Raw genomic sequence first — 26,161 nt, forward strand, 5'->3', positions numbered from 1 at the left:
CAGTCGAATTATAACTGCAATTTTCCAGCTTTTTAATTTTACTTTTTTGTGTGTGGGGAAAACGTAAATGAGAAGCAAGAGTACCAAACACTGCGTTATATGGTCATCCACTAGACTATTCTTTTATTTATGAAGAAAACAATTTATAACCAAATAAAAGAAATTTATTATACAATTGTGGAGTAATTTTAATCCATGTTGCCAAAGGTTGAGTCACAAGTTAAATCTCTCTACTAAACACCAACAAACGTGCATCATAACTATATACCTGTACAGTACACACAAATGCCCAACATCATCAATCCATTATTAACTTGTTAAGTCTGACAGATCATGTATGTTTTGAAACGATCCCCCAGGTAAGAAAAGCGCTCTTCAGTGTGAAGATAGCTTCAGTCAGTGGAGAAGGAACATGGCGAGCTGAACTTTTCGTGAGTAAATGTTATATATGGAAATTAATAGGTTTTGTACATGATTTTGCGAATACATTCGATGAATATGGAAATAATTTATTTCAAAATGTGTGTACTTTATTATTTGTGCGGAATACTGGTTTGCTCGAGTGTCACCATTTAATAGAAGCCTGTCGAAAGTTTCTGTTGTCTTGGCATGAAATGTCAAACCAAAAAGTGAGATCAACGAGCGTTAGACGTGGTTGTTTTATACCACATACTAGATGGTAGACAAAATTGATGCACGATAAATAACTTACATTTAGTGCCTTTCTGTTTTAATCCTGTCAATCAATCAGAGAAATCTGACACTAATTAAAGCTTGATTGGTCATTGTCGGCTCGGGTACTACTTACATGTACCCCGGGTACTCTTAAGTATACTTACATGTACCCCGGGTACGGTAAATATACTTTATCGTACCCGGTCGATATTAGACTGTACCCGAGTTGTATTCCCGCCTAAAATCCGATGTCGTAAACGCGCTACCGATTATCTTAAAAAAACTTATCTTTAAAAGAAACTGCGTCAACATGCTTTTTGAGTATGAGTTTTGATAATATAGAGGCCATTTTACAGAAAATTTACATAAATGTGAATATAATTAATTTTTAAAAAAAGCAGACAACGACCGATTTAGCGTTAAATTTCCCGGGTACGTTTAAGTATATTTACCGTACCCGGGGTACATGTAAGTATACTTAAGAGTACCCGGGGTACATGTAAGTAGTACCCGAGCCGACAATGACCAATCGAGCCTAATTAAATGTCTTATCATTAGACATAAGGTATGACATTACATTTGAAAACATCAAAGGTAACATGCTTGTTTGTCAGCTATATTGACTTAATGCTCGACAAGATTCAAAATGTATATGAAAATGTTGGACAGGAACTTTGGGTAAGGGTATCATGTTTACAGAATTTTCTAAACGTTTAAGCATAATGAAATAAACGAAACGCTACTGTTTAAATGGTATCCCTATGTCCGTTTTAAAAGCATCAGTACAATCGCATTACCAAACTGAAAGCCATACATGAGGGCTCAACATTAACTGAAAAACCAACTTGCCCTGCTGGGCAAATACTTAGAAAATCTACTTGCCCTGAACGTAAAGCCACTTGCCCAAACATGAAATATCACATCAACTGTAAACCTCATATTTTTTAATATACCAAAATGATACACCACAAAACCCTTTTTATTTTTGAACATTTAACAAAATGATTACAGCAATTAAAGTCTAATTAAAGTCTAAATTAGATGCTCTTTGTTCTTTTTTGCACTTTTCTGGGCGGACAACTAGATTATAAAATAACTTGCCCGGACCCACCTTTTACTTGCCAGGGGCAATAGGACAACCGTTAATGTTGAGCCCTGTACATGCCATAATTTTTCAGACCAATTCCGGGACATTGAGTTAAATTGTCCGGGACTTTTGCCGATTTTCCGGGACATGTATAAAATGTAGCGATATTTATAGACATATGCATTTTTGGTACGTTTTTTTGTTTCGCATTGTTAATTGCAAAAGTTTGAAAGCCTATCCGAAATACACTTGATCTATTAACGTCAAATTAAACATTACTACTTCCGTTACTAGATACAAGCCACGTGTTTTCAGTGTAAGCGTTCTAAACTTAGATGGTGACGTCACTGCGTTATTGTTATTAAGACCGGTGTGTAATGCGTAGTTGTTGATACGCCTTTATTCATTTATAACATTTATATAATAAAAAATACAACAATACAGTACCGTTAGATCGTCAACTCAAATCAATTCACAATACATACGCAACGCAATTCAAATTCACTTATTATTTTTAACGTTATTTTTACTGGGGGTTTAGAACAAGACAATAATAAACCTAGTGAGGATGACGTTTTTATATGCTTACTTTTTTACTCAACTTCTTTGTTGGTTAAACGTGCGAACATAAACTGCTTTTAATTTTTTACTCAGCGATGTTGGACTTTAGATGTGTGAACAACTTTCCTTTGCCCTTACGCAGCGGGAAATAATGACGTAGTAGATTAAAGTCAATTAAAAACCACATTAATCAATGCCGCCTTTTCGGTTTGACCGCGAACGTGAGACAATCGATATGATAACAGGACCCCTGTTAATTGATCCATTTTGACACGTAGCGTAGTCTGCCTATTTGGGTAGGCATTGTCATGGAGACGCTGCAGATATACACAGATTTGAGCTGCAGTTAAGCCTAAGATCAGGTACATGTATATATGGATTTTGTAAATTCCGGGACATTTTACAGATTTCCGGGAAAGCGGGACAAGTTCTTCATTTTCAGGACTGTCCCGGACAATCCGGGACGTATGGCATGTATGTGAAAGCAGTAATTATATCCGGAAGTTACATGATGTATATTCAGTGCATATACCACAAAATGATGTCATACTAAAACAATAAAATATTATCAGACCATCCGTATCACCACATGTGTATTCATAAAAGACAATTTAAAGAATGTGGAAAAGAATGTAAAATCTAAGAAAAATACTAGATCCGAAAACAACACTCCGATTTTTTAAAAAGTATTTTGCACATGAACTACAATGTGCATATCGTTTGACTGCAGAAAATGAAAACCCAGTTAATTAGCAAAATTACAATCAATTTGGTTAAAATATTGTTTTTCAACATGCTACCGCAGTGCTTTAGTTTGCTTATCAATCACCTAAAAATATGTCAAGATGTTGGCATATGCACTATTTCATTGTCAAGATGTAGAATTTCGGTTGCAAATATTTTCTGTTAGTTTCCGTTCATGTTCGTGCCATTCGCTATCCAACCAGAAATAAATTACTGCCGAATTCGGTAGTGCCCCGATTTTCCGCAAGTACCCGCAGTTTGTCATCAAGATACTCTGTACTGCTAGTCAGCTATGGTATTTGCACACCAATATGTATTATATTGATATTGACTGTCATTTAAATGTTTATTGTTTTTGTAAACGTTTTTTAGCAAAACACAAAATGTGACTGTTTAAACGTGATACCCTTACCTTTGGGTATAATGTGGTGTATATCAACTGTTTGTGACCAGGAGCTTAAGTTTGGGTATAATGTGGTGTATATCAACTGTTTGTGACCAGGAGCTTAAGTTTGGGTATAATGTGGTGTATATCAACTGTTTGTGACCAGGAGCTTGAGTTTGGGTATAATGTGGTGTATATCAACTGTTTGTGACCAGGAGCTTACGTTGCAGCAGAATAAATTTTGTTTTCTCAAGCTGACAGACAAGAATTCAATGAAGCATTGTTAAAATAACATCCCAGGTTCAACCTGTTTAGTGTCACTTAATGTTAGGTAACATATTGTTCAATTGGAACTTATAACAACTCAATAACATCCAATGACTCATAATTGCATTTTGAAAAGAAAACATAGAAGTTATATGTGGGCTGATTGTATTGTTCTAGAGATCAGCTGTCCTAAAACAGGTCAGGCGAATCCTCTCAGCCTATTTCAGAATTGTTTGGTTAATTTCTAGGTAAGACTTAATATTTTCATGATGTGTTCACATTAAAATTGAATTGTTGTAAAACTTCTTTAACAAAAACTGACTTGTGATTTCATACTGTATTTTAAGCATCACAGCAAATGGAAATGTTGTCAGATCCTTTATATTTGTATTTCTTGTTTAGTGGAGAAAAAAAACGCCTATTTAATTTGGATCCTTTTATATTATTTTAATATAAAATTGGGTTTGGGTAGTTGTTTCCATCCAAAAAATTAAATGAGTGCATAAAATTAAAAATTGAACATGAACTTTCTTTATAACAAACACAAAATGACATAAGAATATCAAACAAACTTCTCCTTTTTCACTAGACATAAAGAATTCTTAGCTTAATTGAAACAATTAATTATGTTAAATAAACCATGTACTAAACTTGGCAATTAGCAAAAGCAATAGTATTTTGCGGAACAAATTAAAAGATTTGTGTAAGTTTCTTACATATCAACTGGTCATTGCGTGCAACTGCCCTTGTTTCTGTATTGGCTGTGTCAGCTTACAGTGCTCCAGATAAAAAAAAACATCACCAAGATAAAGCTTCAGTTAGGCTTGATTGGTCATTGTCGGCTCAGGTACTACTTACATGTACCACGGGTACTCTTAAGTTTACTGAAATGTACCCCAGTTATGAAAAATATACTAACACTTACCCGGCCAATTTAGACGGTACCCGAGTTTTATTCCGACCTAAAATCCAATGTTGTCAAACGCTTATGAAAATAGGAAACAAAATTCTTTTTGAAAAAATAATCCTTAAAATGTTTCTGTAAGCAGGAGTTTCAGTAATATAGAGGCCATTTGACAGAATATTGACATAAATATGAACAGAATTAATTAGGAAAAAAGCAGACAACGACCAATTTAGCTTAAGAATTCCTGTGTTTGTTTCAGTATATTTTCGTACCCAGGGTACATTTATGTATACTTAAGAGTACCCGGGATACAATGACCAATCGAGCTTCAATAAGTTTTAGTGTAAATAAATATTGTTAAACTTAAATTTAAATCGTTACTTTTAATGCAAATCATACGTTTATAATTTATACCATAATCAGATTGGCCCATTTTAAAGATTACTAATTTAAAGATTGTATTGAAGATAAACAATGAGCCACATGATGACAAGGACACGAACATAAAGATGGGCCAATTAATCAAGTTGGTATAAGAGTGATTTTTTTGGTCTATTTTATAAATGGGACCAAACTCCAATGTCATGTTTTCACTGATGACATCTAACAATTCTCAATCGAAGGTTTCCACAAATATTGTCTTAATGAATGACAAAAGTTAATGTAATTAATGTGTCACTTTTAAGTTTGTTAGATGGAATGTACATAGTAAGGCTAGTTGATATATTCAATGTGGAGTTTATAATGTCAGGAGGTTGTAAAAATGTTAAAAGCCCCAGTGCACAATACCAAACAGGTTAATGATATTGACTTTGGATGAATGGAATGTTGTATTGAGGTTTATTTGTAGACTTAGGTGTATGGGGTTAGGTTTAAAGATGAAATAAAAACCAGATAATAACACCTTGATAATAGCCTTGTGCTAATATGCATACATAAGTATAAGATTGTCTTGGAGCTTATGAAGAACTGAACTGCCTGTTTTTGTTGTTGTATAAGCTTCAAGTAATTTAGTTAAAAACTTGCAACATAAGCATGTATACATAATAATATATGTGCACCGCTATTTCTCATTTGCAAATGTTCTATTAAAAATAGTATTTTAGGCTGTTTAACATATTGTTTTCAGAATTTAGATTATGACAATATAACATTCAACACATACCACATATTGGTTATATAAAAAAAAGTAACTGTAGACAAAAGGTATAAGCCTCCAGGTTTTTTATGTAAACTTGCATTATTAGTTCTAAATAAATATGTTTTTAAAGGTCACATGAACAGTTTTGTACCCCTTCCATTCACTATACATATTCATTTCATGCATTAACCTTTGCTAACATGGTAATTCATTCCAATTTGAGTTGAAGTAACAGTAAAAAGGTCATCGTTGGTAATGGTTTAGAAATGTATGACTATGTTAGACCTACATATAGAAGTGACCCTCTTGACAAAAAGATCATGACATGTAACATAAATATACGGGCAATAAAATACTTTGTGACACATGTTGGGATTTTGGATGATTCTTGTTTTTATTTATTTGTGAATGTCAATCTAGGTTGTGAAAAATTTAGTCTTCAGAACTCAGCACATTGAAAAATGTTTCAAATGTCTGGCTTTTAATGTCACAGTGTATATATCAACAGCAATTCTTCTTAATTCAGACAGTTATGAAACCAATACAGTTTACCACTTTTTATTGATATATTTATCTACTTTTAATATTAATATTGTATAATTACATCATGAAGAAAAAATACATGCAATCAATGTTAGTGTAGTCAGTTGCCAAAATAGCCATTAGCCAGTGGTTATTGAATTCTCAAATTAACTGGAATTATAATTGCTAATAGGCTACTAAAGTTTTTGAAAACATTTTTAGCTCGACTATTATATATGAAATATATATAGTGGAGCTATCCTACTCACCCCGGCGTCGGCGTTAGCGTGAGCGTGCAAATGTTAAAGTTTGTGTACCACCCCAAATATTTCCTATGTCTCTTGACATATTGCTTTCATATTTTGCATACTTCTTTACCAACATGACCCCAACCAATAAACAAGAGCAGACAACTGTATCAAGCATTTTGTAAGAATTATGGCCCTTTTTCCACTTAGAATATGCATATTATTGATAACTCTTATGTTAAAGTTTGCGTACCACCTCAAATATTTTCAATGTCCCTTGACATATTGCTTTTATATTTTGCATACTTCTTTACCAACATGACCCCAACCTATAAACAAGAGCAGACAACTGTATCAAGCATTTTGTAACAATTATGGCCCTTTTTCCAATTAGAATATGCATATTATTGATAACTCTATGTTAAAGTTTGCATACCACCTCAAATATTTTCAATGTCCCTTGACATATTGCTTTTATATTTTGCATACTTCTTTACCAACATGACCCCAAACTATAAACAAGAGCAGACAACTGTATCAAGCATTTTGTAGGAATTATGGCCCTTTTTTGTCTTTGTAACTTTGAATATTTTGTTAAATTTTGTGTTTAGATCCACTTTACTTCTAAAGTATCAAGGCTATTGCTTTCAAACTTCAAATACTTTCTTACTATCATGATGTTACTGTACCTTGCAAGTTGAATTTGACCTTGACCTTTGATTGACCTTGACTCTCAAGGTCAAATTAATAAATTTTGCTTAAATTGCCATAACTTCTTTATTTAACATCAGATTTGATTCATACTTTGATAAAACAACACTTACCTGACATACCACAATGGACTCCATCCAAACTATCCCCCACGCCCCACCCCAGAATCCCCCCCCACCCCACCCAAAAAAAACAAACAAAACACCACACATTTGTTAGTTTGAATACACACAAACACATTTCTGGTGGGATTCAAACTGATGTATCTAAAGATGAACAAGAGTAATTATTATGTGTTTGTTTAAATAAGTTTTTAACTTTTGTTATAGGAAATTAAAAGTATGAATAAAGCTGTATTTTCAGTTTGCTGGTTAACATGTTTCGGCAGGTGCTTTTTCCACATATGTGCTAATTGAAACCAACCTGCTTGTACCAATGATGTCACTGAATCATGCAGTTCATGTGGATAATGGTGGTCCTTTTACTGTGACACTTCAATGTGTGAAATGAAGGCCCATGGACTAGTGAGCATGAAACAAGCATATCTGATATTGAAATGTTTTACAGATAGGGCAGTTTCACACTCAATCATAACATTAAGTAGTCAATTAGTCTGCATGGTGTTGAGCTGAGAATATCTAAATGATAACATGTTTAGCACCAACAGGTAGGCATATGATTACTTGGGATTCTGTGTCATGACTGTTAGTGTTGGAGCCTGTTGATGTTGGACATTTCATTGGTTGGAATACTGTGTCATGACAGCCTGTTAAACCTTTAGTCCATAAGCTTGCTGAGGTAGGACATAGGTTAGTTGTCACTGCCCAGCACTGCCATTGACATTACCGATTGATATGCAGTCAGGTGCATGGTGGTTGGATGAAGAGGTTGGCATCTTATTTTGTCTCAACCTTTTGATGAATTATGAATCTCAAAGGAAATAAATCACAGGTGCTGGTACACAAACACCTCCTTAACATCGGAATACAAATGGTTGGAATCTTGTCGGTTAGATTGCCATGTTGTTACAGCCTGGAGTAGTTGGGTTGTTAGTGACACTCATGTTGCATGTAAAGGTAGTAAACAGCGTCTGAACAAGTTCATGTATTTAGTATAGTTGCCTTGGTGGTGTTATTTTCCACCAATCAAATTATACAGCTGATTTTATCAATTAACCTCTTCACAAACAATATTAACATTATAGTAAGTTTGTGTAATGCTGCTCATGTTGGTGAAAAAAGACTTACAATGTGTCAATATAAATAGCCGTATCCAATAGTGTATTGTTCTAACTGTTTTCAATCTGAAATGGTGAAGCATTCACCTGTTTGGTCGTTTGTTTTGTTATTGGATTTTATTTACAGTATGAATGTACATGTGTTACCTTCTAAATGCATGATACATTATTGTATAGGGTATCACAACATGGATGCCACACTAGTAGTAGTAGTTGGCCATAATCAGTTTGGAACAATTTGTTCTGTTTAGGCTACATAATTACACCATCTTTGTTGTTGAAAACAAGGCCATCATTCAAACAACAGTGACATTTGCTATAGCAGCCATTCAGGTGTGACTTGGCTAGTGTAGGTAGATCTACATTCCATCCGTCTGATGTATCGGAAGAGACAGTCCTTCTGGTTTATGCAAGGGGTTGTATCAGAATTGTTGTGTCCAAATGGTCAGGGATAGAAATTAGAAGAAATTATAATGTTTCCCATTTGCTTGGGGCAATAAGTTGTAGGCCAGGGCAAGTCAATTTCAAAAGTTGGAAGTCCGCTTAGGCCACTAGCTATTTAGAATTTTCCCTGCAGTAGAACTTAATTTTTTTAAAGAAAGAAGATTCAGGCTCAATTAAGGAGGCTTTATGCTTGAGCCATGTCAGCTTTATTGTATTGTTGTCTGATTTCGTTTTCTTAAAAGAAAGTTTTAGATAATTATGACTTTCACTTGGGCTCCTTATTCTTGACCTGGGCATTATTAAAGAACATGTACTCAAGATACTTGCCCGTCTGGGCAACCTATTGTAAGAACCTACTATCCCTGATGGTTATGTAGTGTTTCCATAGAGACAGACCCAGGGGGTTGTGTATGACTGGTATATTCTCATATCTTACCTCCTACAAAAATGACCTAATCCGATTTGCTTAGAGCGGTCAAGTGCCCATGGTGTATTTTCCATACACCCGGGTCCCTGAGTAATTTCCATTCACCAGGAGTAATTGAGTAGTTGGTTTAGATATAATCATTACACAGTATTAAGCTCTCGTATGATATGAAATTACTGATGGTGCATTTCCCATACACCATCAGTTACTAACAGTGTAACTATCAGTACAATATTTACCAATGTGGGTAGTAAAAAAATGTATTTTCCCCTTGGTTCTATTTTTTTTAACCCATTTTAGTCGGGATACGGTTTCATTCGTATCGCGCCGATATCAGAATATTAACAAAAATCTCTGTTCAAGCGAAACATTTATTTGTCATAAATGCAAATATAACACACACAGAGACGTTAATGGTGCTAGAAATATTTTGCTAAAATCATTGTGCATGTTCCCGTTTGAAAATCAACAACAATAATAACTGATTGCTTCGAGACTTTGCGTATGCTTATTCCGGGGCAATTTTCTGCTGAATAAAATGGGTTAAAGAACGGACGCACACTATTGGGATTAGTACTAAAGTACTTTTGCAAAGATGACATCACACCTCAAGTGTTAATTCAATCATTTCAACTGTTTATTATGCTTTTTTATTCCACTAATGTAAGAACCATCTATCTTATTAGACATAATCATCATGGAAATACCTGGATAAATGCATGTAGATATAGACATCACTTGTATTTACAAGTTATAAACCATGTTTATCCTGGCTGTATTGCATACATGCTGTAATACCTTTAGGGAAAGATCAAAGATCATAAAAATACAGGGTGCTGGTATGAAGGAGCAGGGTGGAGATATGCACTAGTCTTTCCAATATATTGCTAAATCCATGGATTTCTTAGTCTAATCAAGGTTTCAGCCGACTAAGTTCAGTTGAAAAGTGTTGGACTACAAATGAGAGCATCACAGGTTTGTTTCCTAGTCTGGCCACATTACTTCTGTTAGGATTGGTCATACAATAATTCCTAAGACTATTCTTCTTCCACATCTTATTCAAGTAATGCAGTTGTCACTCATTTGCTCAAGTATATGCACTAATCTTGGCAAAGTGTTGTTGGGTTTATTCACTGTTGTGATATAAGTTATTAAATACTTTTGTAAACAGCAGAACAATCCAGACAATAAAATAAATAATAATCATAATAATAATTAATAATAATAATTAAAAAAAACAGTGCTGTCATCATAATATTTATTATGATAATCCTTTTCAACATCAGGGTTGTCATTGCTATCATCAGTCTGGGGCCTGATGGTTATTTTAAAGGTTTTCATCACTTAATTTACATTGTCATTTCCTTTCTTGTCATAATATTAATCATCATTGTCATCATCTATGTCTTTTTCTGTATAATCGTCTTTTTTAATCAGGTTTTCTGAAGAAAAAAACTGGTTATTAGATTGGCGAATTTTGGTGGGCGGACGGAAAAAGCTTGTCCGGGCCATAACTATGTCGTTCATCGTGAGATTTAACAATTATTTGGCACATTTGTTTACCATCATTTGACGGTGTGTCGCGCATAAAAATTACGTCAATATCTCCAAGGTCAAGGTCACAGTTTGAGTTCAAAGGTCAAAAATGGCCATATATGAGCTTGTCTGGGCCATAACCATGTCAATCATTGTGAGATTTTATAATCATTTGGCACATTTGTTCAATATAATTGGACGGTGTGTCGGGCGAAAGAATTACGTCAATATCTCCAAGTTCAAGGTCACAATTTGAGTTGAAAACCTGGTTTTGTGACAATTTTGTCCCTTGTTTTATTTAAAGTAATTTTAAAATGACTTTAAACTATATATTTGTATTGCAATATACAATAACAATGATTGGTATAAATAATTAAATGAAAACTGTGCACATGGTGTAAAGTTGTATCAGATTATGAAAATAGAATGTCATTCTATATGTTAAAAAAGTTGAATGTATATGTAAAATTGCACTAGGCACATGCAGTTTGCAGTGCATTCAACACCTTAACTTCATGCAGTATAACAATAAAACATTTTGTGTATTGGTTTTATAATCATATGAAACTGCAAAGCATGTTGCTTGGGACATATTTAAGAATGAAAAGTAATATTAAAGTACTTTAATAGCAGTGTGCAAATTTCACTTTTGAAACCACTAGCCCGTTCGGGCTACCAGATGGAATTTTTCACTAGCCCGAACCAAAGTTTACATAGCTCTAACTGCTCAGTCTGGACCCAGCAAATGATGGACATAAAGTATTACAATTTGGTGTTAATTGTCCCATGTATTCATTTTTAGTCTGGTGCAGGGCCCTCAATACATTTTAGGGGAAGCGGGTCGCTACCCATAGCAGGGGGAATTTTCGCGGCGTTTCCCTTTTTGGGGGATTTTTAACTTACTCTCTAATTATTACATTTGTACATGTTTGCACTATATTCATTGCTTATTTTATAATTTAGTATGTTTGACAAGATTAAATTAAAATAGAATTGAGATATAGTAATCCTGAGACATCTATCTATAAAAAAAAAAAAAAAATTTAGGGGGAATATTTCCCCCAAAAAGGGGAAAAAAGTATACTTTTCAGGGGGGGGGGGATGCGGCCGAATTTAGGCGGTGGATTTGACAGATTGAGGGCCCTGTGGTGTCATGTGTCACAGCTAATTTCTGTTATGATAGTTTCACAGTGTTAAAATGACAGAAATAAGAAAAGGTCCACTAGCTAATTGTCTAAAATTTGTTATACGTGTAGTACCCAATATTGTCTGCAAACTCTTTATGTATGTCCCAGCGCTTCCGTTAATGGATGTCCAGGCGTAAATAACGCCCCAAACCGGCATTTGTACATCTGTTTTACAAATGGTGGAAGTCACTTGGACGTCCAATAATGGCATCTGTTTTCTAATACACGGGACATGCAATTCACAACAGTCAATCTGGTCATTCATTCTGTAAGCCGCGCTCCGTGCTTAATCGCCAAAAAGCGACATGAGGTTATAGATCGCACACTGATAAGAGATATTAAAGTATGGAATAATATAGTCACATTACACAGCCATGTATGCTGACACAGATGCAACACGAGAAATTCTCTGGTAACTTTCCAGTTGCCAAACTGAGCTGTTCAGCGTCCAATTGGTAACGAGAATGTCTATTAGGGCAGGGTTAACTGGCGATCATTATTTTTTATTGTTGTCAGTCTTGAAGTTGGCGTTTATTGCAGATTGATTTTCTAGGAATCACAGTTAACAAATTTACGTAATATCCTTCGGTAATTAAACAGTACATGAAAGATGGTGTCAGGTATCATCATCACATCTTTTTTACCGTAAACAATTACTTAAACAACAATTGTTCCTTACGAGAAGTTAAATTCAAATGGTGAGCAATTTAGTACTATGGAGAGTAATTTGTGAAAACAATACCTGTTAACAGTTGTATGTGGTAGCAATATAATTTCTGTACAAGTATATCTCATCATGTCCATTTATAGAACTAAATTACACAATTTTTCTACAGCCACGTGATAATATTGTTAAGTCCTTTTGTATGCATCTGCGCCATTCACTATACATGATGCCATGTGTAAAACCTGTGATTTAACAAGAGCGCGTAATTGTTGCTGACAGAGTAAAGTTCCAGGCATGGAAAGCGTGCGTTTCAATATAGACCATGTGCCTGGGTAGATCCTCATTTTAAACGCACGGGGTCAACAAAAAATCTTCATTCAAACACTCTTCATGTCAACATATTAAAAAATCAGGAAGGTGAGGAAACGCCATATGAAGCTAAATAAATGCTAGATATGGTTCAAACGATGGATGAAAATAAAATTTATGAGCATTTTTAGCTCGACTATTATATATGAAATATATAGTGGAGCTATTCTACTCAACCCGGCGTCGGCGTTTCCATTCCGTTCCGTTCCGTTAGCGTGCAAATGTTAAAGTTTTCGTTCTACCCCAATTCTTTTCATTGTCCCTTGACATATTGCTTTCATATTTTGCATACTTGTTTACCAACATGACCCCAACCTATAAACAAGAGCAGACAACTCTATCAAGCATTTTGTCATAATTATGGCCCCTTTTCCACTTAGAATATGCAGCAAATGTTAAAGTTTTCGTACTACCCCATTTATTTTCATTGTCCCTTGACATATTGCTTTCATATTTGCATACTTGTTTACCAACATCACCCCAACCTATAAACAAGAACAGACAACTCTATCAAGCATTTTGTCATAATTATTGCCCCTTTTATACTTAGAATATGCATATCATTGATAAATCTATGTTAAAGTTTGCATACTACCCCAAATATTTCCTATATCCTTTGACATATTGCTTTTATATGTTGCATACTTGTTTACCAACATGACCCCAACCTATAAACAAGAGCAGACCACTGTATCAAGCAATTTGAACTTAATTATGGCCCTTTTTACACTTAGATAATTGAACATTTTGCTTAAAATGCCATAACTTCTTTATTTATGATCACATTTTATTATTACTTTGACAAAACAACACTTACCTGAATACCACAATGGATTCCACCCAAACAATACCCCACGCCCCTACGCAAAAACCCTTCCCCCTCCCACCCCCCCCCAATTTTTTTTTAAACATCATCTAATAAATTACCCCACCCCACATTATATCCCCCCAGTAACCCCCCCCCCCCGAACCCCCTACCTCCCCCCAATTTTTTTTATTTTTTTTAAACATCATCTTATAAATTACCCCACCCCACATTATACCCCCCTCTCACTACCCCTACCCCCCCCCCCCCCCATTTTTTTTATATTATTTTTCCTTTTTTTATTTTTGAATGATCATATAATTAATGACCACACCCCACATTATACCCCCTCTCAACTCCCCCCCCCCAAAAAAAAAAAAAATTATTTTTTTTTCCTTTTTTTATTTTTGAAAGATCGTCTAATAAATTATTGAATATGAACAATTTCCCCATGATGGCTTATGTTATATTGTCAAGCACTCGAATAGTCGAGCGCGCTGTCCTCTGACAGCTCTTGTTAATTTTCAAAAGTTGGAAAAATTACTAACCTGATCGGGCTGGTACCTAGGGAAATTCAGTAGCCCGAAACGAGATCAACTAGCCCCAAGCTATAGGACTAATGCGAATTTGGAACACTGTAATAGGGAATCTTTGTTGCAACAAGCATGTACACCCTTTTTGAGGTTTTTAGCTCACCTGAGCGATAGCTCGAGGTGAGCTATTGTGATCACTCAGCGTCCGGCGTCCGTCCGTCCGTCTGTCCGTAAACAATTTGTAAACATCTTCTTCTACTAAATCATTGAGCCAATTTCAACTAAATTTCATGTGGAGCATCCCTAGGTCATGGGACAAAAGAATTGTTAAAAAAAATTTGATCACATAACCAAGATGGCCGCCATGACCATATATGGTAAAAACCTTAAAAAATCTTCTTGTCAGAAACCGCTCATCAGATTTTCCAAAAATTTCACAGGGATGACCTTCGAGGGCTCCCCTGAAAAAGTTGTTCAAAGAAATTTGATTCGTCAAAAAACATGGCCGCAGGAGCTCGTTGAACTTTGCATGTTTATTCGTTTTTGCCTATTTTGTGAAAACTTTCAAAAATCTTCCACATTTTTTGTCCGATCCTTTCCAAATTTGCACAGTGTCTTTATATCAATGAGGACACGAACCCTACACAAAATGAGCATTATTGGTCCATGAAGTACAGAATTACCTCCCCTTGAATTTAGAAAATGGTGTTTATGCAATAAAGTCCAAATTTTTCATCCAATTCTTTCCAAACTTGTAAGGATTTAGCATGGTTCAAACAAGGGAAACAACTACGGTTTATGCATGTTCTTTTTATTACAGATTTGCCTCCCTTTAATTCATTCAAAATCTCATTTTACAGCAGAGATTCCAAATCTGACCTGTAAATGAGCCCCATATTTACTGCTGGTGCTATGTTACCTTTTCCCATTTGATCATTCTTAAGTATTGGTCTTGTAATGCTGCTACTTCTACTGCTACTGCTACTGCTACTACTACTAACTACTACTACTACTACTACTACTACTACTACTACTACTACTACTACTACTTCTACTACTACTACTACTACTACTTCTACTACTACTACCACTACTACTACTACTACTACTACTACTACTACTACTACTACTACTACTACTACTACTACTACTAGTACTACTACTACTAGTACTACTACCACCACCACCACCACCACCCCCACCACCACCACCACCACCACGTCTACTATTACTACTTCTACTACTAACTGCCACTACTACTACTACTTTTACCACTACTACTACTACTACTACTACGACTACTACTACTACCTACTACTACTACTACTACTACTACTACTACTACTACTACTTCTACTACTACTTCTACTACTACTACTACTACTACTACTTCTACTACTACTACTACTACTACTACTACTACTACTACTACTACTACTACTACAACTACTATTACTACTACTACTACTACTACTACTACTACTACTACTACTACTACTACTACTACTACTACACCACCACCACCACCACCACCACCACCACCATTCACAGTGACAAAAAACGTATTCACACAATGGCTGCTACTACAACTTATAGCCCATATAGGGGGGCATGCATGTTTTACAAACAGCCCTTGTTTCTATGGGATTTTAACCACAACTGTTCATGTTTATCTCCGACACATATTTTTAGGTCACCTGTCATGAAGTGACACGGTGAGCTTATGTGATCGTGTGATGTCCGTTGTGCGTGCCTGCGTGTGTCCGTGCGTCCGTCCGTCAACAATTTGTTTGTGTAGACAGTAGAGGTCACAGTTTGCATCCAATCTTGATGAAATTTGGTCAAAATGTTTATCTTGATGAAATCCGGTTTGGGATTGTATTTGGGTCATCTGGGGTCAAAAACAAGGTCACTAGGTCAAATAATAGAACAACCTTCTGTAGACAATAGAGGTCACAGTTTTCATCCAATCTTTATGAAATTTGGTCAGAATGTTTATCTTGATGAAATCTGGGTTGGGATTTTATTTGGGTCATCTGGGGTCAAAAACTAGGTCACTAGGTCAAATAATAGAAAACCTTGTGTAGACATTAGAGATCACAGTTTTCATCCAACCTCTATGAAATTTGGTCAGAATTCTTGATGAAATCTGGGTGGGATTGTATTTGGGTCATCTGGGGTAAAAATCTAGGTCAAATAAATTGAAAAACCTTGTGTTGACAATAGAGGTCACAGTTTTCATCCAATATTTATGAACTGTGGTCAGAATGTTTATCTTGATGAAATCTGGATTGGGATTGTATTTGGGTCATCTAGAGTCAGGAACTAGGTCACTAGGTCAAATCATAGAAAAACATTGTGTAGACAATAGAGGTCATAGTTTTCATCTGATCTTAATGAGTCAGGTGAGCGATTCAGGGCCATCATGGCCCTCTTGTTTATCATACACAGCATAAAGCCCACAATGTTTGCTTTCAAATTAGTCAGTTTAGACTGTGACTCTGTATGCATGAACAGTTGGTTGGGGATGCACAATAATCATGAAGGAAACAGCCTTTTTATTTTTATGTCCCCCACCACTATAGTGGGGGACATATTGTTTTTGCCCTGTCTGTTGGTTTGGTCAAACTTTAACATTTGCCGTAACTTTTGCAATATTGAAGATAGCAACTTCATATTTGGCATGCATGTGTATCTCATGGAGCTGCACATTTTGAGTGGTGGAAGGTCAAGGTCATCCTTCAAGGTTAAAGGTCAAAAAAAAAAAAAAAAAAGTCAAAGCGAGAAGGGGACATAGTGTTTCTGACAAACAGATTTCTTGTTAAATTGAAGATTGATATCTTGTATGAGTTTGAAAATGGTTCCCGTCTGTTGAAAAACATGGCTGCCAAGGGCCCGGAAATTTTTCCTTATATGGCTATAAAACCTTGTTAACTCTCTAAAAGTTGCATTTATGTTCCAATCTTTATGAATCTTAGTCAGAACATTTTGTTCTAATGATAGCTCGGCTCAGTTAAAAAATATTTATGGTTTGTCCAAAAATATGGCATTTTTTCTTATATGGCTGTAGTAAAACCTTGTTTACACTCAAGAAGTCATATTTTTATGCCCCCCGGTAGGGTGGCATATAGCAGTTGAACTGTCTGTCAGTCAGTATGCGTGTATGTGTGTATGTCAGTCTGTCAGTCCGGAAAAAACTTTAACGTTGGCCATAACTTTTCCACTATTGAAGAAAGCATCTTGATATTTGGCATGCATGTGTATCTCATGGAGCTAAACATTTTGAGTGGTGAAAGGTGAAGGTGAAGGTCATCCATCAAGGTCAAATGTCAAATATATGGCGTCTGTCCGTCCGAAAACTTGTACATTGGCCATAACTTTTTCAATATTGAAGATAGCAACTTGATATTTGGCATGCATGTGTATCTCATGAAGCTGCACATTTTGAGTGGTGAAAGTTCACGGTCAAAGGTAAAAAAATAAATAAATAATTCAAAGCGGCATTCTCATGAAGCTGCACTTGAGTGGTGGAAGTTCAAGGTCAATGTCATCCTTCAAGGTCAAAGGTCAAAAAACAAAAAACAATTATTTTTTTCAAAGCGGCGCAATAGGGGGCATTGTGTTTCTGACGAACACTTCTCTTGTTTAGTCCAATCTTCATAAAATTTGATCAGAACATTTTATTCCAATTATATCTGGGATGAGTAAGAAAATGGTTTACATCAGTTGAAAAACATGGCTGCCAGGGGTTGTGCTTTTATCCTTATATGGATTTAGAAAAACCTTGTTAAATCTCAAGTTTTCAATTTAGCCAAGTTTGAAAATGATTTCAGAATTATCTCAAAAGTTGATGAGAGCAGTTCAGTTCCCTGAAGTCTCGGTTGAGGGACAGTGGGCCACTGCCCCTCTTGTTTTATTTTCTTGTATAAAATATATATAGTACCAAAAAAGTTTGTTTTTCAGCTCCTTTTTAACTGAACTGTGGATTTTGCTAAAATGTTGTCAGCTTAATAACTTTAAAGTGCAGATGATCCTTAGGATTCTTTTTACTGCAACCAGTTTTTAACGATTATGGCCCTTTATATATTTGTTTCAACTATTAAATATAAAATCCAAAAATTGTGTTTATTACATACATTTAGATGCAAGGCAGTTTTTGCTCTAACTATCACAACTGAATGACCTTAGTGTGTAGATAGTGGTGACTAAAGCAATTTTTGCAGCAACTGACTTTGGAAGATTTATGGCTCTTTGCCATTATTGTTAAGTTTTTACGTATGATATGTCGGTGTCGGAACACACGTTGAGGGAGCATTTAGCTTTATTCTGCGCAAAAAAGTATAAGTGTTTACAACAATTGTTTTTGTATAACTGTTCAGCCAGGAGAAGTATAAAAGAAATAAAACAAAAGCACCGTGCAAAACATAACTTATGTAGCCCTCAAGTATATGCAGTTATTTTCTCGAAAGTGTGTGTACTATGCTTGGTTTCTCTTCACTCATGTCAGATAAGCCCCATACTTGAAAGTTTTGCAGGTAATGGCCTGTCTATTTTGTCTTACATGAATGTTGGCCTTCACTGGCATAAAAAACTACAGAGAGTTCTATAAAGAGTTAAATATTAAGGCTTGTTGCTTTATTAGAATTTAAGCTTGACCAATCACCCAATGGTTTTTTGTTTGAACAAAAACATGAAGTAAAAGTGCATTGGCTATTTGTATGTTGAATTGATTTTATGATAATTTAAGGCCAACTATGATTTCTCTCAGCATTCTACTAAATTATGACTAAACATCCTTCATCTGTTTCTGCAATTAACTTATTAATCAGTGTTTGGAATACGTTGTAATACAGATTATATACTGAAGAAATCCTTCTTGAAACTTGACCAACTGCTTTTATTAGAGATTTTTAGGCTTACCTTCAATAATGAAAACTTATCTTCAACCAACTTTGAAGCCTACTGTTGCAGAAAAATGTATTACCGGTACGCATAGTTTTACCCATGTCAAATCATTATTTTGTTGGCCACATGCTTGTTTGGTCACTACTTATTTAGAGACATGCTTGCATAATATAATGCTGTGAATGGAGTTATGAAGCATTAAGTAATAGCAGACATTGTAGGTGTTTTTCCTGTCTGCGGATTATTCTTAGACAATTGGATTAACTAGTTAGCTTCATTCCTCCCTAACTGTTTGTTATCACTAATAGATAATTTATAGCAGATATCAAGGTATGGCTACTTTGCCAAGCTGCAAATTACTATTCAACTATTTTGTGTATTGCATTTCCGAGCACTGTTCACAGTGCGTACTGCTATGCAGACAGGTAGAGGATGAGTAAAATGTTTATCATAAACAGATGGATGGTGTAAGAAGTACCATCATGTGTTTTATTATCAGGGGGTTTACTCAAGATATCCAGTATCTCAATTGAAATCATTAGCATGGCAGATGTGATTGATTTAAATATTGTTTCACCTTAATTTGCTCTTTACTTTGTGATATAAGAGTTTTGCAAAAAATTGTTCTCGGATAATATAATATGATATCATTTCAAGGAGTTTTGGCACTTTCATACATTGTTTACGCTGATAGAATGAGGCTAATTGCCTAAGTCAAGATTTAAATTGAAACCACTACATTTAAGTACTTTGTTTATGAATGTACAACAATTCACTCAAAAACTAATGTAAAATTCTAAATATTTTAGCTAAAAAAACAACAGTGAAATAATTGCACTACTGATTTATTTAAATCATATTTGTACTGAACAGTTCTTTCCTTAGGGCCGTTTAATGGTCCCTCGCAGGGACGCTTGAATTTCGATATCAAAGTCAGCGGAGCGCTTACAATTTACACATTAGTATATTTTTTGAGTAACTGCAACTAGCCAATCTTAAGATCAAAGCGATATCAACTTTGCCATATATTTTGAGAGCCAATTTACGAACATCCGTCAATCATTTTATCTCTTTATCCAACGTAAGCCCGCCAAAAGGCATAGCGTTAATGTATTGGAAAATCAATATTTGCCAATGCATGAGCGATTGCACTCGTGGGAATTTTATACCTGCAGTAAAAGTATGCAGACGACGAATGACCTAATTGCCATAAGTGTGCGGGTTTGTAACAGTTTGTTGTATTTGTCACCTACCACACCAATCGGTCCCTAGGTTAACACCTCAAAGATGAAATCACAGCAATTTTTTAAGAAGACTGATGATGTCAACAGGGTATAATCCTTGTGAAAATTGTGCATTGCATGCATAATATGGTCAAATTTTTTATAAGACACATACAGCCTTTTAACAAATTATTGGTGAATTCATTACACACGACTGTAAATGTTTTATTGAATTCTTAAGAGATCATAATAAAATTTATGTACGGAAACGCGCTTTTGAATTTAAATGTTAACGTGACATAAACAAATTCTAGCTTTAAGTAAACAGTGCTTCATATTTTTAGCTCACCTGAGCACAATGTGCTCATGGTGAGCTTTTGTGATCGCCTATTGTCCGTCATCCGTCGTCCGTCGTGCGACGTCAACATTTGCCTTGTTCACTCTCTAGAGGCCACATTTATTGTCCAATCTTCATGAAATTTGGTCAGAAGATTGCTTTCAATGATATCTTGGATGAATTCGAAAATGGTGACGTTTGCTTGAAAAACATGGCCGCCAGGGGGCGGGGCATTTTCCTTATATGGCTTTAGTAAAACCTTGTTAACACTCTAGAGGCAACATTTATTGTCCAATCTTGATGAAATTTGGTCAGAAGATTTGTCTTAATGATATCTTGTTGGATGAATTCGAAAATGGTTACATTTGCTTGAAAAACATGGCCGCCAAGGGGCGGGGCATTTTTCCTTATATGGCTATATAAGGCTATAGTAAAATCTTGTTAACACTATAGAGGCCACATTTATAGTCCAATCTTCATGAAACTTGGTCAGAAGACTAATCCCCATAATATCTTGTTATCTCAGGTGAGCGACTTTGGGCCTTTCGGGCCCTCTTGTTTGTGGAGTTCTTTAACTCAATAAAAACGCGCGAAAAAATATGCAGACATGTACAATGTCATGTGAAAAGTTTTGGTGTATTTATTGTTGTATAAAAGCGCGAAAAGTAAGTCAGGCGATGTACGCGTGTTCAGTGGAAAAAGCCTGTGCCAATTGGAAGTTATTAAATCAAATGTTTAAATAGACACATAGGCAATAATTAATTTGTAACTTAAACAAATAAAGAGGAATGTTTTAATAGAATATTTTTGCACTTTTATCCACAATATTTACAAGAATTTGCTTTAAAAAATATAATAGATGGGAGTATAATTGGGTAATGAATAGCAACCGAAAAAGAAGTAAGTATGCAATAATTGATAGAGTTGGGTTGATAAGGTTGAATTGGGGAATCAATTGAGTCGGGATTATGCGTATCTATGCGAGAAAGTGATGAAACAATTAAAAAAAGTTGTCATCCATGACTTCATAGTTTTTTTCTTGAAGAGTCATAATGCACCAAATAACATCATAAAAAAAAAATGTGCAGAGGAGCAGCCCTCCCCTAAAGGCCTGGGAATTCTGAAAAAAACTGCACTGGTACTGAAAGTGCAGAACTGGTTACTGTCTTGTCTTGTTTGTTTGAATTCAAAATATGCTTTTCACATAAGTATACAATTACATTAATCAGGGAAGCTGATATTGGTTATTTGAAATAAAAAAAACAACATGTTCACATATAAATCTCATTCATGTTAAGTACAGTTCATTATATCAATTATATTTTTCAGGTATGGGGCAGGGAACCTCCATAACTCACGTAACCACGGTAACGGGCCATCTGCTGAAAAAAAGGGGATATAACTGTAACAGAACTCAAAACATTGAGCTTCTAGAATAAGGAAACTGACCAGGGACTGCTAAAAAATGGCAAACCCTGTGAGTGGTGACTCCGTATTGAAAAATATAGTTCATGTCCCATATTTCAGACCTGTAATTATATTTCCAGGAGTAGATTTTATAATGAGAATTATGGTATAATTCAAGTTCCTTACTTCAAAACTACAAAAATAATTCAAACCCCATATTTTTATGCCCTCGGTAGGGTGGCATATAGCAGTTGAACTGTCCGTCTGTCAGTCAGTCTGTCCTTCCGTCCGAATACTTTAACATTGGCCATAACTTTTGCTATATTGAAGATAGCAACTTGATATTTGACATGCATGTGTATCTCATGGTGCTGCACATTTTGAGTGGTGAAAGGTCAAGGTCATCCTTCAAGGTCAAAGGTCAAAAAAACAAATCCAAGGGAAGAAACAAGCTTTAAAGGGAGATAATTTTATTTTTTATCATTTGGCAGGTACAGATCATTTTTACAAGGGAAGTAATAATTTTTAAAGGGATATAATCAATAACAAAAATATTTAAATCAAAGCAGGGCAGTAGGGGGCATTGTGTTTGCTGACAAAACACATCTCTTGTTCAACAATTATTTAGATTCAAGCCCCATATTTCACAACTACATCAACAATCTGTACTCAAGGCTTACATTTTAGCACTGTATATAAAAATTCAAGTCCTGTGTTTAAGATCTACAACTTGTATAAGCCCTATATATCTGAACTACAATGTTAAACAAGAAAAATATTTCAGAACATATTTCAAAACTACAATTACAATAAAGCCCCATATTTCTTAACTTTAATAATGATCTGAACTCCATGTTTAATATTTCAAGCCCCATTTTCAGAGCTTCAATTATAATTCAGACCCGTATGTTAACATTTCAATTACAATTCAAGGGTCATATTTTAGAACTTCACTTATAATGCAAGCCATACATTTCAGAACTACAATGACGGAGCGGAGCTGTTTCTGGACATACTTACGAAGGAAGAGAGGGAAGCCCTTCTCACAAAGAAAATGGAGGCCATTCGTAAAAAGAATGACATGATAAGAATAAGACATGAGGTATACGAGGCCAATGGCCACCAGAACAAACCAGTAAGAATTACATCAGTTACAGTCATTTAAACTTATTTCTGTATTCTTACCTTTGAAGTTTGATATTATAGCCCCACAAACAAAATTTTAAAAGGAGTATACTGGAGTCACCCTATCAATCGATTTTTTAGTCAGTCGATCAGTCCAATAAAAATTTTCTAAGTTTATGGAGCCAATTACTTCCACAATTTTCTTCAATTAGGCGGAATCTTCAAATGTGAAATCACCATTAAGTGAAGATGTGCAAATGTTTCCCACATTCCAGAGACATTGCCATCAAACATAGTCGACAAGCCAGTGCTGGGGGTATATTGTTATATTATTGATCAATCTTTCTGAACTCAGTGATATTTCAGTGGATAATGAAACGATAAAAGAAAAGTTAGAAATGCATTAAGTTGTTTTGGTTTTGTGTCATAAATGAAGTTTGAAGCACAACAGATTAAGTTCCACAATTACATAACATATGATTATACAGCGATGAATAAAAAATATTACAGTCGTAGATGATGGTAAAGGGGTAGAGGAATAACAGATGATAGTACATTAGTAGAGATATACCATATTATAGTACAGTGGCAGAGAAATAACATATTGTAGTTAAGTGGTAGAGAAATAACAGATTATAGGTTATTGGTAGAGAAGTGGCAGATGATAGTTCATAGGTATAGAAATAACAGATTATTGTACAGTGGTTGAGAAATAATAGATTATTGTATAGTGGTTGAGAACTAACAGATTATAGTACAGTGGTAGAGAAATAACTGATTATTGTACTGTGGTAGAGAAATAACAGATTATTGTACTGTGGTAGATAAATAACAGATTATGGTACATTGGTAGATAAATAACAGATTGTAGTGAATTGGTAGAGAAATAACAGATTATAGTACAGTGGTAGACAAATAGCATATGATAGTACAGTGGTTGAAAAATATCAGATTATAGAACATTGGTAGAGAAATAACAGATTATAGTACAAAAGTACAAAAGGTAGCCCTGTATGCTTGCAATCACAATAATGTTTATTTTTGTGCCTTGTAGGAGATCCAGGCTGACAAGTGGACCTCGGTCAGTCCTAACCACAAGGTGATCGAGACTGGACCAGGCCCCCTGCCCACCAGGCAGCAGCCGGACATGCCCCAGAGGGGCTCACAGTCTCCTAGAAAGGAGACCAGAGTAGGTATCATAAGGGCTGATTTGGGGTCAGAATTATATCAATTGCACTGCTGTAAAATTAATATTTCCCCCTCACATATATGTTCCCAGAATAATTAAAGTGTTTTTCAAGATAGAAGTAGAACTACTTATCAAGATTAATGTTTTGCATACCTAAAAGATATTAATAACATAAAATATGGAATATGTATTTTGCTATATGTACCACTAAAAAACATGGTTGTAATTAATAACCATACAACGGATAAAATGTCAGTTGAAGTAGAAGGATTCTGTTGGGTCTTTGGAGTCAACATTTCAATATGGGATGTATTTCTGTAATCATTATGGTTATATATGAAGTGTTTAACATAAAAAAAATATTACAATACACAACAACAAGAGATGTGTTTGTCAGAAACACAATGCCCCCTACTTTGCCGCTTTGAAGCCATACATTTGACCTTTGACCTTGAAGGATGACCTTGACCTTTCACCACTCAAAATGTGTCTAGTACAGAGTTTCTCGACACTAAAAACCTAAACCATTGGCCAAGGCGTGTGTTTTAGTTTTTCTAAACCTTGCCAAGTAACTGAACAAGCCCGAACCAAATCTCGGTGGGGGACATTGTTTTTGCCCTGTCTGTTGGTTTGTTTGTTGGTTTGTTTGTTTGCCTGAAACTTTAACATTTGACATAACTTTTACAATATTGAAGATAGCAACTTGATATTTGGCATGCATGTGTATGTCATGGAGCTGCACATTTTGAGTGGTGAAAGGTCAAGGTCATACTTCAAGGTCAAAGGTCAAATTTTCAATATTGAAGATTGCAACTTGATATTTGGAATGCATGTGTATCTCATGGAGCTTCACATTTTGAGTGGTGAAAGGTCAAGGTAATCCTTCAAGGTCAATGTCAAATGTATGGGGGAACATACTGTTTCACTAACACATCTTGTTGTTAGGTTAAAATTGTTATCATGTTATACTCAAACAATTTTATTCAAATTTATATATCAAGTCTAGGCATTTTATGATAAACTTTGAAAAATGCCAAAAATCTCTATTTTTTTCTCTGTCTTGTTTTCACAATGAAGTAATTGTTGTTGTGATGTTTCAGCCTCTCAACGGAGAGGAGATCCGACAAGTTGACCACAGCGACCGCTCCGATAGATCCCCAGAGAAGAAGCCCCAAAAACTGACCACTGGACGTGGCAAACAGCTCGCTAGGATGAGCAAAGAGAAGCTCAAGGTGCAGGTAGGTGTTCATGAGCTTGCAGAACTCTCAATTACATTTGTGATTCCGGGGTATGTTGTATATATATAAATCTCAATCTGCCAAAACAGGAATAAATACATGTGCAAAGTGTGGATCCAGATTAGCTTGTGCAGTCCGTAAGGCTAATCAGTGACGTCACTACAGCTTTTATGGAACTTTTTGTTTAAAGGAAGTCTCTTCTTAGCAAAAATTCAGTTAATTCAGAAAGTGTCGTCCCTGATTAGCTGGTAGAGGCCGGACAGGCTAATCTGAGATGACATCTT

At 35.3% G+C, this 26,161-nt stretch overlaps 1 protein-coding gene and 1 long non-coding RNA gene across 11 annotated transcripts in view; one reads left to right on the top strand and one right to left on the bottom strand.

Moving 5' to 3' along the window:
* The first annotated feature begins 332 nt into the window (after positions 1-332).
* The window catches only part of LOC127871821 (coiled-coil domain-containing protein 9-like), a 55,254-nt gene continuing 29,425 nt past the window's right edge, over positions 333-26,161 (top strand). For 9 of the 10 annotated variants that reach the window (XM_052415031.1, XM_052415034.1, XM_052415036.1 and 6 more), the window contains exons 1-5: positions 333-431; positions 22,248-22,395; positions 23,305-23,460; positions 24,505-24,639; positions 25,740-25,877. In XM_052415031.1, coding sequence (XP_052270991.1) covers positions 22,384-22,395; positions 23,305-23,460; positions 24,505-24,639; positions 25,740-25,877 — 441 coding nt within the window. In that variant the 5' untranslated portion in view covers positions 333-431; positions 22,248-22,383. The remainder of the gene's footprint in view (positions 432-22,247; positions 22,396-23,304; positions 23,461-24,504; positions 24,640-25,739; positions 25,878-26,161) is intronic. The other variant, XM_052415033.1, reaches the window with a different exon arrangement.
* LOC127871880 (uncharacterized) overlaps positions 16,154-26,161 on the bottom strand; it is a 92,009-nt gene continuing 82,001 nt past the window's right edge. Inside the window, exon 2 of the long non-coding RNA XR_008045594.1 lies at positions 16,154-16,568. This is a non-coding gene — a long non-coding RNA (uncharacterized LOC127871880). The remainder of the gene's footprint in view (positions 16,569-26,161) is intronic.

This window comes from Dreissena polymorpha, chromosome 3, assembly GCF_020536995.1.
Source record: "Dreissena polymorpha isolate Duluth1 chromosome 3, UMN_Dpol_1.0, whole genome shotgun sequence".
Taxonomy (NCBI): Eukaryota; Metazoa; Mollusca; class Bivalvia; order Myida; family Dreissenidae; genus Dreissena; species Dreissena polymorpha.